At 39.0% G+C, this 14,388-nt stretch overlaps 2 protein-coding genes across 3 annotated transcripts; one reads left to right on the top strand and one right to left on the bottom strand.

Annotated features, from left to right (window-relative positions):
• Positions 1-880: 880 nt before the first annotated feature.
• Positions 881-3,213, bottom strand: LOC132306268 (uncharacterized). Its single transcript, XM_059803595.1, has 2 exons — positions 1,899-3,213; positions 881-1,796 (listed from the first exon to the last, which is right to left on the bottom strand). Exons 1-2 carry the CDS (start codon positions 3,204-3,206, stop codon positions 981-983), a joined length of 2,124 nt encoding a protein of 707 aa, XP_059659578.1. The 5' UTR covers positions 3,207-3,213; the 3' UTR covers positions 881-980.
• A 1,360-nt stretch (positions 3,214-4,573) lies between these two features.
• LOC132306267 (probable ethylene response sensor 1) lies at positions 4,574-13,597 on the top strand. 2 transcript variants are annotated; one of them, XM_059803594.1, is made up of 7 exons: positions 4,574-4,732; positions 6,515-6,601; positions 7,766-8,697; positions 10,682-11,050; positions 11,211-11,474; positions 12,717-12,847; positions 13,091-13,597. In XM_059803594.1, exons 3-7 carry the CDS (start codon positions 7,789-7,791, stop codon positions 13,311-13,313), a joined length of 1,896 nt encoding a protein of 631 aa, XP_059659577.1. In that variant the 5' UTR covers positions 4,574-4,732; positions 6,515-6,601; positions 7,766-7,788; the 3' UTR covers positions 13,314-13,597. The 2 variants fall into 2 exon arrangements, with proteins under 2 accessions (XP_059659577.1, XP_059659576.1); XM_059803593.1 differs by lacking the exon at positions 6,515-6,601.
• Positions 13,598-14,388: the final 791 nt, after the last annotated feature.

The raw sequence follows: 14,388 nt of genomic DNA, 5'->3' as shown, positions 1-14,388 counted from the left end.
TGTTTGTTGTCAATCAAATACGTATGAATGAGCAAGTTACTGAAATTTACAAAAAAGAATTTTCTTTTCCAATGGTCTACTATAAAAATTCAAAGCCAAGTGGCAAGTGGCATTCTAGCCGAGCGCCAGGCACTTAAGCAAGATAAGTGGCAGCTGGCACTATAAGCCGAACGCCAGACACTTGCTAAAAACTTAAAGCCAAGTGGCAAGTGGCATTCTAGCCGAGCGCCAGGCACTTAAGCAAGATAAGTGGCAGCTGGCACTATAAGCCGAACGCCAGACACTTGCTAAAAACTTAAAGCCAAGTGGCAAGTGGCATTCTAGCCGAGCGCCAGGCATTTAAGCAAGATAAGTGGCAGCTGGCACTATAAGCCGAACGCCAGACACTTGCTAAAAACTTAAAGCCAAGTGGCAAGTGGCATTCTAGCCGAGCGCCAGGCACTTAAGCAAGATAAGTGGCAGCTGGCACTATAAGCCGAACGCCAGACACTTGCTAAAAACTTAAAGCCAAGTGGCAAGTGGCATTCTAGCCGAGCGCCAGGCACTTAAGCAAGATAAGTGGCAGCTGGCACTATAAGCCGAACGCCAGACACTTGCTAAAAACTTAAAGCCAAGTGGCAAGTGGCATTCTAGCCGAGTGCCAGGCACTTAAGCAAGATAAGTGGCAGCTGGCACTATAAGCCGAACGCCAGACACTTGCTAAAAACTTAAAGCCAAGTGGCAAGTGGCATCCTAGCCGAGCGCCAGGCACTTGCTAGAAACTTAAAGCCAAGTGGCACATGCCATAAACAAACACACGGCAAAGCTAATATAAAAAGAAAAAGAGAGAAAAGATATGTATGTACTGAAGATGAGTTGAATAGAACACAACACATAGGGAAAAAGAGTTCTGTCGTTTTATTAATATTGAACATTGAGTTTACAAAAGAGAGATGTCCATCATTACAAGAAGATATAAAATGGAAGAATTCGAAGGAGCCCTAGCTAGACGCCTCAGTACCAACAGCATCCTGGTCGTGCCGACTCGCCTCCTCGGCCCCATCAGCCGCCTCACCTTTATGAGGTGGGGAATCAAGGTGAATGACTGAATCGTTCGGCTGGGGTTCAGCGTCAGCAGTGGCTATGGAAGGAACCACGGTTGACGATTGAGGAGCGGTCAGTGGCAGAGCGGTAGGAGGAGCTGTGATGATCCTTGAGGATGCGATGTCCTGGCACTCATCAAATATACGTTCCGCTTCGGTGGGTTCTGGGTCGACATAGACCCCCAGAGGTTCGATCCCCAGATCCTTGTCTACCTCATCCGGAGTGGAGCTGGTCTGTCCCTCATCCGGAACCCGGTCGGCGAAACCTTCCCGGAATCCTTGAGCATACCGAAGAGCACCGACCCTTGAGAACCGAGCGTGAAGGGCCAGCATCCCACCACCCACTCTGCTGATCGCGTCGATCAGAGCGGTACGCTCGTCCAGAGCTCTTTTTTCAAAAGCCATCCGAGCAGACTGTTCATCAGCTAGAAGGCGCTGGAGTTCTGCCTTCTCTTCTCTAATTGATTCCCGCTCTGTCTGCCAGACGCTCTTCTCAAGCTGGAGGGCGTCCTTCTCATCCTGAAGGGAATCATTCTCCTTCTTCAGGACATCTCTCTCTTGCTCGGCTTTGTCAAGCCGAACCAGCACCTCGGTATTCTTCATGGCAAGGAGGTCGTTTTCTTTATTAGCCACCTCCAGGCTGTCAGAATACTTTCGGGCCCTGGCGTTCCCCATCTCCACCTGCTTCTGCATGGCCATCATCCCGAACAATGTCTGCATAGGTGCACAATAAAAACGGTTAAACCAATAGTCAGAACGGGCGAAGGCAAGACCAAGTAATATAAGAGAATTCAAGAGTTAGAAAATAAAAGTCACCTCCATAGCAGATTGGGGAAAGCGGCTGAACACATCCTTCTGGGAAAGGCCCTTTGCCGCCTCAAGGTCCTTTGGAGTCCACATGCTCCTGTAATAGGCCATAGCGGTCTGGCCATCCTTCAGCATGGTCTCATTCGGTTTCACGAACGTCCCATCCGTTCGGGTGTACCGAGGGGCCCATGGCGGTAAGCTGGGGATAGAAGGGGGGCCTGAAGCAGAAGCAGAGCCACCAGCTGCAGGAGGCCCAGAGGGAGAAGGAGCTCTGATCGCTCGGTGCAAGAGAGCACCCGGCCCAGAGACCCGGGTCCTTCTAATGAGAGGCTCCTCCTCAGGATCGATTTCACTGTCAGGATGAGGCCTTTTGCCTCGTTCTTTGTCCCGACCGCCCCCCGCAGCAGCAGGAGCTATGGTAGCTGGGGAGGACGCGTTCTGGTTGGCAGCAGGGGCGCTGGCAACAGGGTTAGTAGCCACTGCGCTCGGGACAGTGTCAGATATGGTGGCTGAAGAAGAAGCTGACGCTGGAGAGGAGGTCGCCCCAGCAGCAGGAGTGGCTGGGGGAGTATTTTTCCTCCTGCCAAAAGAGGGAATCTGAAGTCTGCTAATGTTGTAGCCGAGTGATGAGAGCGCTAAGAGGTTGTCTGAAGTGAGGAGATCTGAGCAGGAAGGAATATCGTTCAGAACGTATCTCTTCAAGTAGTTACTCCTATCCCTGCAAACACTATAGCTCAAGTCATCACAAGGTATTCCCAAGGAGCGGCATAAGAAAGTGCAAAAACGAGGAACGCATGTTTCACAGGGGCAGTCATGTTTATGGGATTTGAATTTTTTATAGGAGGAGACAGAGCAGACACCAAAGGCGCTCGGGATTGGGTAATCCTCTGCAGCTGGCGAAGACCAAGCCCCACTAATGCCCACTATGCTATCCCTCCAACCCTTTTCAGATTTTATTGTGTCAGTACATATGGACATCTTCTCGAACGGGTAGAGGTGGTAGAAGGGCTCGTTAGTACGGATCTTACTCACCTTATAGCACAGAAGGAGGTCTATAAGGTCAAGGTCCAGATTTCTGTCACGCATCAACAAGAGCATAACAGATATGATTCTAAAGAAGTTGGGGTTGACCTGCAGAGGGGATATCCCCAATCTATTGAAGACATAACTAAAGAAAGGGTGCAGAGGGAACCTAACAACATTCAATTGAAGGTTCGTGAATAAGACTTCGCCGGGCAGGAGGCCGGCGCCGGTCGTAATGTTAACGTCTTGGGGGCAAACCCTAACTTCGATGTTGTCAGGAAGTCTAAGTCTCATACGAAGAACATCCAGATCTACGACCATGGTGGAAGTGCTAGAAGAATCTACAAGAGGGTAAATGGAAGCCTGCCGAAAGTAAAAAGAACGAAACTAACCTCGGAGGACTGCAAGATCGCTGGAAGAATGACTCTTGAAGGATTTCACCAGAGAAAGCTTAGCACTGTACTAGAAAAGAGAGAGACTTGGCTGATGATGGAGACGGTAAAGGGAAGTGAAGTGGAATTCTAGAGCATTATAAAGGCGAGGGGGCCCGAGGGCCGAAGCGTCGGGAAGGCGAGAAATCCCTCGAGCCCCGGAACATTGATTCTGGATCTGACCGTCCGCTCCCCCACGTGGTTATCTCGAGCCGTCAACATCATGATGAGACGCCATCAATAATTACCCCTTATTAAATAAGGGGCAATTATGGGGGCAGTTGAGGAGGCCCCGGATGACATGGGCCAGATCCGATTCGCAAACATAGCATTCAGTCCGTACAACTGGGCCAGCCCATAGAAGGACACTGCCATATGGGCCGAACGAGAGTAAGCCCATCAAAGGTGACCAAGGCTTATGAAGGAATAGGCCCAGATCTAGCAATTAGTAAATATCTTGTAAATATCTTGTAAATATCTATAAATAGGAGATGGAATGAAATGGAGGGGGATCTTTTTGGGGTTGAGGTGTAAGAATTCTAGAGAGAGAAAGTGGAGAAGGAATTTCTTGCATCTTCATATATATATATATATATATATATATATATATATATTAATTTTCTAATTTACCTTCCTTACCTTGAAGTAGGGATGCATAAAGAACCGATGGAACTATTAGGAATGCATAAAGAATCGATTACGGTTCCAAATGTTTGGAATTGTCAAGTTTTGATTCCAGTTCTTGGAACAGAAATCGGAACGGTACCAATAATTATATATATTATTTTTTAATTATACAATTACTAATATATAAACCTATATTTACCAAATATATATATGCCAATATTTACTAATATATATATATATATATATTAATGCCTGTTGCCTCCAAAGGTATTGCTATTAAAAAAAAATAATAATAATAAAAAATAAAAACTGGTTCAGTTCGGTTCCGATTCTATGTCCCAATAGTTCCGATTCCGATTCTAATTTTTAGGAACAGTTAAAAATTAATTCCTTACCACTATAATAATTTTTTTTAAAAAAATCTACCCTGTTAAAAAATTAAATTCTCAAAAATGAACATTTGTTTTTGGACATGGGACTAATAAAAAGGGAATGCATTTATCATTTTCATGCATATATATAGCTGATCATATCTTTTTCAATTTTCATATGCATAAAATATACACACACGTGCGAGTGAGGTTTAGGAGTAAAGTGGATCCGAAGCAGCAGTCCTTTTGCAACAGCTCGAGTCCCCCTTCTTGCCCGTGACGCCCTGCACTTTACTCTCTCTCTCTCTCTCTCAGAAAAAAGTTTGAGAGTCAAAAGAACTGGCACTGAAACAACAAATGCAAACAAAAGAGATAATCCTTCTTCATTAAGGTGATGATTCTATCCCACTGTAATTCCTTTTAATAGTTACTTATTTTTCTGTTTAATTGTTCAATGAAATGATCTGGTCTTCAAGGAACCAATAGCTGAAGCTCTGTTTGGTTGCTGAGAAAACTTCTGGAGAGAAAGTAATAGAAAATTGAGTCCTTTTAAGTGTTCCATTGTTTTAGTTCCACGGAAACAAAAAAGAAATAAACTATGATTGTAGAAAATGTCTTTTTCTTTATTTTTATTTATTTTTTTATAATTTTATTCAAATTTGTTATAGGAAAATATTTGACTAACCTGATCTGTTAGCATCGATTCAGTTTAATGACTTGTTATTCACCTCTCTGCGGTTGATCATTGTAAATTACAGCTAAGAAGCATGTTAATATGGTTGATTAATCCAATTTTAGCAATGAAATGTTATTTACTTATTGTTGTTTTCATGTCTTTAGTTCAATAGCATAAAATTGTTAAGAGTAGGATGATTCTATTAGTTATGTGCTGAAAAATTGGTAACATGAGTTCCTTTAGGCCGTGCTTGGTTCTCAGGGGCAGTAGGGGAGAGCAAAAATGAAAGACAAATGGAAAAATAAAGGAAGAATCCATATATATATATATATATATAATTATTTATTTATTTAAAAATATTGATTTCCTTTGCTTATAGAACTCTCCATGCTTCCTTGATGGATTATAAGGAAAATTGGGATTCCTCAAAATTACAAAAGTTGGTATCACATCTTTTTTTTTTTTTTTTCTTTTTTCTCATACCCTACTTTCTCTCTGGTCCTACATCATTCTTTTTATCTAATTAGTGTTTCCCCATAGTTTTCCAACAAAACCAAACAAGGAAAATATATTTCCTTATTGCCTCTTTTCAATCACTACTGGTTCTAGAGTTCTGAATGGAGCCTTAATATCTGCACAGGAAAAAAGGAAAAAAAGAAAAAAAAAAAAAATTGGTTGTTCAAAAATGTGCATAAGATTGCTGATTTATATATAAGAAAGGAACACAGCCATTAAATGGAAAATGAATACAAAATTCAGTATATACTGCTTTGATGCTTTTGACTTTTTATTGTAGCAATATTTCTTTATACTGACTATAAAATGTGTGCTGGTATCATGTGTGATCGTGTAATGCGAAAAATAGATTAAAACTATGTGGTATAACTCTCTCTCTCTAAAACTTTGTAGTGGATAGGGGGGTCACTCAACTTCCATTTCAGTAGTTTGAACAAGTAGTGTAGACCAACCAACAGTTAGATTGTAAATTCAATAGTTGCATAAATATTGTCTTAATTTGTCAGGGAGGGTTGGCAAAGTACTAATTTTCTTGCTAATTTTAGGAATATTGACATGAAGGATCCATTGCTGATTTCTTGCCCATAAATTTATCGATCTAAATTACAAGCATACGGCTAATAGGTAAACATTGACCACATAGATGTTTGTGGAACTCACCACTTTTAGAAACTTGTTATACCTGATTTGCTTATCAAATTTATCATGAAGATGACACAGTTCATCGGTGGCTGCATTCACCATGGGCAAAGAGTTGTATGTTGTCTGACATTTATGTTGTTGAGAGATGTTGCCGATTACTTGGAAAACATGTTGTTTGTAGGAAAATCTTCTTCTGTCCATTCTAAAGTTGAAACTGTTTTAGAACGTGAGTACAAAGTTTGATGGCATGTTCTTAAAGCAAAAGAGTTGCTTTAGCTCCCTCCATAGCAAGTCTATACCAAATCATAGGAAGTGCTGATCTTGAGCATTGTTTGTCAGACTTATGGGGGAAACAAAGGCACGACCGCATGGGATATTTTGCAATAATTCATGTTACATGGACTCAGATTTATGTGTTGTGTGCGGGTATGTATTCAAGCGTCAAGCATGATAAATTCCCAGATGGATTATTTACTATTTTATTTTATTTTGAATAGTAAAATAGTGCCATGTAACATAGTGTTTAATATAGGAATCTTACTTGTTTTGAAACAAGAATAATGAAATTAAATAATTGGATATGCTTTTTGGTGTATGTCTAACTAAAAGGGTTGGACACAATTTCATACCCATGTCTGAGCCTTTTGTGTCCGACACAAGTACTTCACCTGCTTTTGAAGTGTCCACGTAACATAGACGATATGTCAGTATTGTGTTTCTAGGGTTTACTTGGTTTCTTTCTTTACGTTACAAGATTGGTTTTCCAACCACAAGTTTAGAAGGTGTTTTTCACTCATTTTGTGAACGGGAAAAAAAGGTACTCTTGTGTGTGTCACTGTGTTGTCATATTTCAGGCCATATTTGAGAAGACTTCTTTTTCACATCTCATTACTGATTTTGGTGGATTTATGCGTGGAGAGCCATGAAGCCTCCTTTTTAGAATGGGTTTCTCACACGAGTTGATATTTCTGGTTGTTTAAGTGTTATATTTGTTCTTCCAAATTGTTGTTAGTTTGTTACTCTTCTATTTTTTTTAGCTTTTTTATTTTATTTTATTTTTTATTTTTGCAATTATTTTTAAAAGGTCTCCAGATATTTCACATAGAGGTCGGAAGGCTTTGCTTCCTAACATATTATAATCATACAACCTTATATCAACTTCTAAATTGGTCCAACAGTATAATCTGCACAAACTAGTTATAAAATGTTTTCATTTCTATCTTAAGGAGCAATGCTTTCATCATGTGGCTGCAAGATATTGGTCTAAATAATGGTTTACATACGTGCAATTTCTTGGTGACTAGCCTTGCTGACATCCACTAGATTCTTTGTTCCACATGATTTTTCTGATATCATCTGTTCCTCTCTACATAAAGCACCTCTTTTGATAGTGCTCTTTTGACTAGGAAAGTTGTCTCTCTAAGCAAGAGAGACAATAATGCTTTCTATGCCAGGCATAGTCATCATAGGGTAATCCAGACCAGCAGTGGACCCTGGCTTTCTATTCCCGAAGTTTTTATTTGCCTAACATGGAGAATCATTTTGAACAGTTTGTATTTATAATTTTATAACCAATATTGTGTTTTTCAGGCGTATTGGTGTAGTTGACAAAGATGGAGTCTTGCGACTGCATTGTTGAGACACAATGGCCTGCAGATGAACTTCTGGTGAAATATCAGTATATATCAGACTTCCTTATTGCCTTTGCATATTTCTCCATTCCCCTGGAGCTTATTTATTTTGTTCAAAAATCAGCATTCTTCCCATACAGATGGGTGCTAATGCAGTTTGGTGCTTTTATTGTTCTCTGTGGAGCAACTCACTTAATCAACTTGTGGACATTCTCTATGCACTCTAAAACTGTTGCTGTGGTGATGACTGTAGCAAAAATGTCCACTGCTGTTGTATCATGTGCAACAGCTCTAATGCTTGTTCATATTATTCCTGATCTGTTAAGTGTGAAAACACGGGAACTATTTTTGAAGAATAAGGCCGAGGAGCTTGACAGGGAGATGGGCCTTATTATTAAGCAAGAAGAAACTGGAAGACATGTCAGAATGCTTACTCATGAAATTAGAAGTACACTTGACAGACATACTATATTAAAAACTACTCTTGTAGAGCTGGGTAGGACTTTAGATCTAGAGGAATGTGCACTGTGGATGCCATCACAAAGAGGTTTGAATCTGAAACTTTCTCATACTCTAAACAATCTGATGCTTGTTGGATCTACAGTGCCGATTAATCTTCCCATAGTCAACGAAGTTTTCAATAATGCTGAAGCAATACCAATTCCACATACGTGTCCACTGGCAAGGATCAGACCTCCTGCGGGAAGATATGTTCCACCTGAAGTTGTTGCTGTTCGGGTACCACTTTTACATCTTTCAAATTTCTTAATCAATGACTGGCCTGACCTCTCTGCAAAAAGCTATGCTGTGATGGTTCTGATTCTCCCTATGGATGGTGTACGAAAATGGCGTGAGCATGAGTTAGAACTTGTGGAAGTTGTTGCTGACCAGGTTCGTGTTACCTACTACTCACTTTGACTGACTTCATATTTGTTTGAAGTGGCTTCTTTTACTTCTTTTAAACTAATACTAAGAAAACACTGCCTTCTTGTTGTTACCTCATACTTGTTTAACTGTCTCTTAAACAAACTATTAGGCATTATAATGCCCCCCTACTTTGATTGAGTTTTTGGAAAATAAATCATGCCGTCATCTAGTATATATTGTTATAACTGGGATCATTGTGTTCACCCATGTTTTCCTTACTATGGAAATAGTTATATCTATCCATTGCCAGGATCTGTTCTTAATTGGATTCAATTTTCCACTCATTTTCTGTTCATCTTTCCCTCCCTATGCAACAGAGTACAAATTCACTCAATCGGTAATCAATAGTATAGCTAGTTTTTCAGTTTACTTTTTTTATGCGACTAAGATGAGGGAACTATTTATTTTCTCTTAAATTGCTTAAAAGTAGATGAGGTCATCATAATCTACAATGGTCATTTGTGCATTAATCTTTCTTTGCGCATTTTGTGGTGGCACTATTGTTCTGTAGAAGTCTTCAGTTTTGTTAACTGTTTCTCTCATGCCCCATAAATTTGTACTGTGAGTGAACATTTCCTGTTAACTCCAAGTTATTATCCAATTTGTGACTTAGTTTTGAGAATATTACGTGGAAAATTTGGTTAACGACATTAAAGCAACTAATGAATCGAGAAATAAACAATCCTCTTGAGTGAAAATTCTTAGTTTTTCAATTGCAAGCCACTTTCAAATTCTTTAAGGAGAAAACATTAAGTGAACCATTCAAAACAATATTATGTAGTTGAGTTAATGAATCAATAAAGAAATATTTGTTCTTGTGTATGGAATGGCAGGATTATTGAAGTGCTCATCTATGACTACATTTGTAGACAAGACCAGTTTTCCTTCTTTACCGGGATTGTCGGTACAATAAGTAGTTTTCTGGTAACAGTCACTACCTTTTTGTTTCTTTTGAAAGGGATTTTTAATCTCTCTCATGTAAATAACTTGCTAAATTATCCTATCGGTCAGTATTATATGTGCTGATGTGTTCCATTTTTATTGACTTATTTTAGTGACAAATTTTAGAATATTTCCTTTTTTTATGTTTGACATTTTTGCTTGGTATATTTTATTAAATTTCTCACATTACCTTTCATCTCGTTTCTTCTCATTCCCTCTCTTTTCTTTTTCTAACTGGTTCATAATGTACATCACTTTGACCGAAAACTTGCGATCCCATTTATTGTGATTGATGTATAATTTTCAAATTTATAGTTACTATATCAAGGTAAGTGGGATATTTGCCATCCCCAAAACTTGTTCTTTTTCATGTTCAATTTGAAGTGAATCCCCTTCCTCTACGTGTCTTTTGTTCTTTTTGTCATTTGGGGAAAAACTCCCTTGCGTGTTCGATATCCTAGTACCACTGACAAGGCATTGAATATGTTCAGTTCCCGTTGGATATCAAATGCATGCATGATACTATAATAAGATGATACATTAGTTGTTTGCTATGGTCCTGCAGTTTCTGTTTCAGTGACTTGACTGAGGCTTAGAACATGAGCAATTCTTCATAATGCATCTCCAGTTGATTGAATGTTAAGTCCAACTAGCATGTTTATCATGCATGCATTGCACAGATTAGGAGTAAATTATGGTCAAAATACGAAAATTGTTTCTTTTCAGAACTCCTACACATTTTTTGCTCCCTATTATGTGTGAGTTACTGAACCACAGATAGGAAGATAATGTACATTGTAGGTTTTCTTGTACTTCCTTATAATTATATTTGACATTCCTAGTTTTCCAAATATTGCTCATTTAGTTTCAGTATATTAGTCATTACTCATGTATGTTCATTTCTCTGACGCTAATGGTTTTCAAATTTCCATGGCTTAATTCATGACTTATAAAATGTCATCAGAGCATGTTTTCTCATATTTTTCTACTATTTTCTTTTGCACAGGTTGCTGTTGCTCTCTCTCATGCTGCGATTCTGGAAGAGTCTATGCATGCCCGTGATCAGCTAATGGAGCAGAATGTTGCTTTAGATAGAGCTCGGCAAGAGGCAGAGATGGCTATCCGTGCTCGTAACGATTTTCTAGCTGTCATGAACCATGAAATGAGGACGCCTATGCATGCAATTATAGCATTGTCTTCGCTTCTTTTAGAAACTGAGTTGACTCCAGAACAGAGGGTTATGATAGAGACGGTGCTTAAGAGTAGCAATCTTCTGGCAACACTCATTAACGATGTTCTTGATCTTTCTAGACTTGAAGATGGTAGCCTAGAATTAGATAGCAGAATGTTCAATCTTCATGGGGTGTTCAGAGAGGTAACTAGCCCAAACTAAATACTTTATCATCTGTTGCTTAGCAAAAGGAAAGAAGGTGGAACCAAGCACTTTATATCTGCTAATACAGATTTAAGACAATCCAATCTGCAGTACTGTGGCATCCTGATAACGTTGTTGGATTTCATCTATTAAACTGCAGGTCATTAATTTGATAAAGCCTGTTGCAGCAGTAAAGAAATTATCCATGACCTTGTTTTTGGGCCCAGATGTACCTGTCTATGCTGTTGGCGATGAGAAACGGCTTATGCAAGCTATCTTAAACGTTGCAGGCAATGCTGTGAAGTTCACGAAGGAGGGTAGTATTTTAGTTGTGGCTTCTATTGCAAAACAAGAGTCTTTAAGAGACTTGCAGCCTCCTGAATATCCTGTATCAAGTGATGGCCACTTCTACTTGCGAGTGCAGGTTTAGTATTCTGTTTCCTTTTTCTTTGGGCTAACGTTAATTATTTTTTGCAGTCCGTATTGCGGGTATGGAGGTTTTAACTTTGTCCATTTATATGTTATACTTGAGTGGTTTATTCGGGAATTGGAGATTGCACCTCTAGGCTTATTTTTACTAGGTCCAAAGTTGGACAATGGGAGGTAAAAGAGCTTGCAACCCCACCCCCACCCCTCCATTAGGCCCAACATAGATCTAGATGGGGGTGAATAGATCTTGTCAAAATTTAACTCATAATAGCTGATTTTTAAATTGTGTTAATTATAGTTTGAAGCAATAATATGATTCAGTTAAATATAGAGAGCAAAAATAAATAAATCATGGAAGAACACAAGATTTCACATAGAGAAATCCTTAATTGAGAGTTAAAAGATCACGGGACCTACTCCAGACAAACTAATCCACTCTCAAGATGTTCAACCTGGGTCAAGTTCAGGATCTTCAAACTCCTAGTTGATCTCAAGATGAACCTTTCTGGGGCAACCTTCGATCGAACGAGATGAAGTTTGATTGATCGATCTAATCTGCAGAACTTGACTGCATGTAGCCTGACTTTGGATGTTTCGTTGAAGTATCGAATGGACTTGAAATTAGGATATAATATATCGCTGGAAAGTTAATCAAGTTTAGTTTCTAAATATATAAAGCCCATAACTAAATTCAAAGTATTTTGTTTCTGGTGAGTTTTTTAAGACACGTTCATTTTCATAGCCGAAAATCTTCACTAAAAAAATTTTTATGCATTCAAACATTTTTTTCATGAATCAAAACATGAATGCATGGTGCCCTAAGATGGATTATGATAACCATGCATGATGATGAATTCCTAATTGGTGAGTTTGTTATTCAATTAATGATTGTTTTTTTTTGACCTTTGATGTAGTTTCAAGTTCTGATTCTGCTCTTGGACATTGGTACCACCACAAACTAACGAAATTTTGACAACCTTATATATATATATATATATAATAAATAAATAAATAAATAAAACGTCAAGGGGTGAGGGTACACTAATAAAAGGACAAACATGCAACAACAGTCTGATGTGCGATCAGGTCAGACATCATGTGTGCATCTTGCCTTAGATTTCTTAACACGAGCAGTTATTGCTTATATCTTCATCTATGGTATAGTAATTGCTTGGAACAATATAAAACTCTTTTTTTTCCTCATGCGTGTCCTTGATGATATATCTCTCGTTTTCAGGTTAAGGATTCTGGCTGTGGAATTGTCTCACAAGATATTCCACACCTCTTCACCAAATTTGCTCATTCTCAAAGTGGATCAAGTCGTAGTAATGGTAGTGGTGCGGGCCTGGGACTCGCCATTTGTAAACGGTACTTTCCTTTAATTCATTTCACAAAGAGCTCTGGTCAACTTCCATTGTAGCAATTCTAAACTTTTAGATATTGCAGACAGAGAGCTTAATTGTTTGGTATTCTCCAGTTCTGAAAGTAACTAGCTAATGAACATTTTTTCAAGTAACCAAAAAAAAAAAAAAATGATGTTTAGCTGATTTGGATATTTCCATGTATGTTGTTTATCATTGGACTCTCACCATTTTAAAATGATGGAATCAGGTTTGTCAATCTCATGGAAGGTCACATCTGGATTGAGAGTGAGGGTGCTGACAAGGGTAGCACAGTCACATTCGTTGTCAAACTCGGATTCTGCAACAATCCGAATGAATCCACAGTGCAACAGGTCATGGTTAGCGGTAGAGCACATCAAGGGAGTGCTGATCTCATCGGACATAAACCACTAGTCAAAGATTTCGTTCCACGTTATCAAAGGAGTGTTTAGATGGCAACAGATACAGATGCTCCGGCATTGTTGGATCCAGATTGCGTAGGTAATGAGTTCCTTTCTTGACATTCTTTTTTAGGCTTTAAGAAAGTAGTGCCCATTAATAGATCTCGGCGGTCGCAGCAAAAGCTCTGCATCGTTCGTTGTCAAGGCCATGTATATTGATTTATCACCGTTCTGATTGAATCAGCATGTCAAGCTGAAAATTTGTGTTGGGACTTTGATAGCAGGACATAATTATAGTATTAATAAAGGTATCAAATCTATTCATCTTCTTATAACCTTATGCCCTGCTACTACTCATATGTGATGTTCAAATAAAAGAGTATTGCATTGACTGATTGAATTTGCCAATAGAATATCAAGCTGAAAATGTGTTGGCCTAAGAGAGCAGGACATAGGAATTTAATTGTGTCAAAGTGGATTTAGTAAGTTATATTTTGAAACGGATCAGGATTCTCCTTTAGGTCTAGTGTTGTCCCCTTCGTTTAAATTGATAACACAACTACTTTAAATCAATAACGCAACAATTGCAACAATTACGTAAAGGTGTTGAATTATCAATTTAATATTGTTGAAGCGTTACGGCACGATGTAATATGTTGCATGGGTGCTGCATATTTGATGTAATTGCGTTGCATGAGTGCTACATCGTTATTGCATGAGTTTACAACTGTAATGTAGTATGTTGGATTGTTTGAAGTGTGTTGTATTGTTCATTTAGTAGTACATTGGATGATCCTGAGCAGGATGAGGGACCGGAGAAGATTGCTTCCATTTTGAAACATAGGTTTACAACTCTTGTATAGCGAGTAGTGGCCTAGTGTAACAAGGGGAGACTTGTCCCATATCGGATCCGGATGGGAAGTAACATGGGTATAAATGGGTGAGTATGCAGTACTACCCGGGGTGACTCACCCGGACGCTTGGTGTGACACCAGATCAAGGACTAAGTCTGACTCTGATACCAACTGTTCCATCAATCATTTTTACCAAATGGACTTGCTCTGCATGTGACAAGTCTATAATTGAGTTTTAAATCAAAACTAAATGAAATTTGTTTGATACAAAT

This window comes from Cornus florida, unplaced genomic scaffold, assembly GCF_030987335.1.
Source record: "Cornus florida cultivar Cherokee Brave unplaced genomic scaffold, ASM3098733v1 CherokeeBrave_3.0.0_Hap2_Chr05, whole genome shotgun sequence".
Taxonomy (NCBI): domain Eukaryota; kingdom Viridiplantae; phylum Streptophyta; class Magnoliopsida; order Cornales; family Cornaceae; genus Cornus; species Cornus florida.
The sequence above is the reverse complement of the archived record's forward strand: the minus strand, read 5'-3'. Positions and strand labels throughout refer to the sequence as shown.

Bases quoted from the DNA above. Each gene is read 5' to 3' on its own strand.
- LOC132306267 (XM_059803593.1), top strand. From the start codon at position 7,789: ATGGAGTCTTGCGACTGCATTGTTGAGACACAATGGCCTGCAGATGAA. The intron at 11,475-12,716 runs GTTTAGTATTCT...TCTCGTTTTCAG, and splicing joins ACTTCTACTTGCGAGTGCAG to GTTAAGGATTCTGGCTGTGG. The intron at 12,848-13,090 runs GTACTTTCCTTT...TGATGGAATCAG, and splicing joins GGACTCGCCATTTGTAAACG to GTTTGTCAATCTCATGGAAG.
- LOC132306268 (XM_059803595.1), bottom strand. From the start codon at position 3,206: ATGAGACTTAGACTTCCTGACAACATCGAAGTTAGGGTTTGCCCCCAA. The intron at 1,797-1,898 runs GTGACTTTTATT...GCACCTATGCAG, and splicing joins TTCCCCAATCTGCTATGGAG to ACATTGTTCGGGATGATGGC.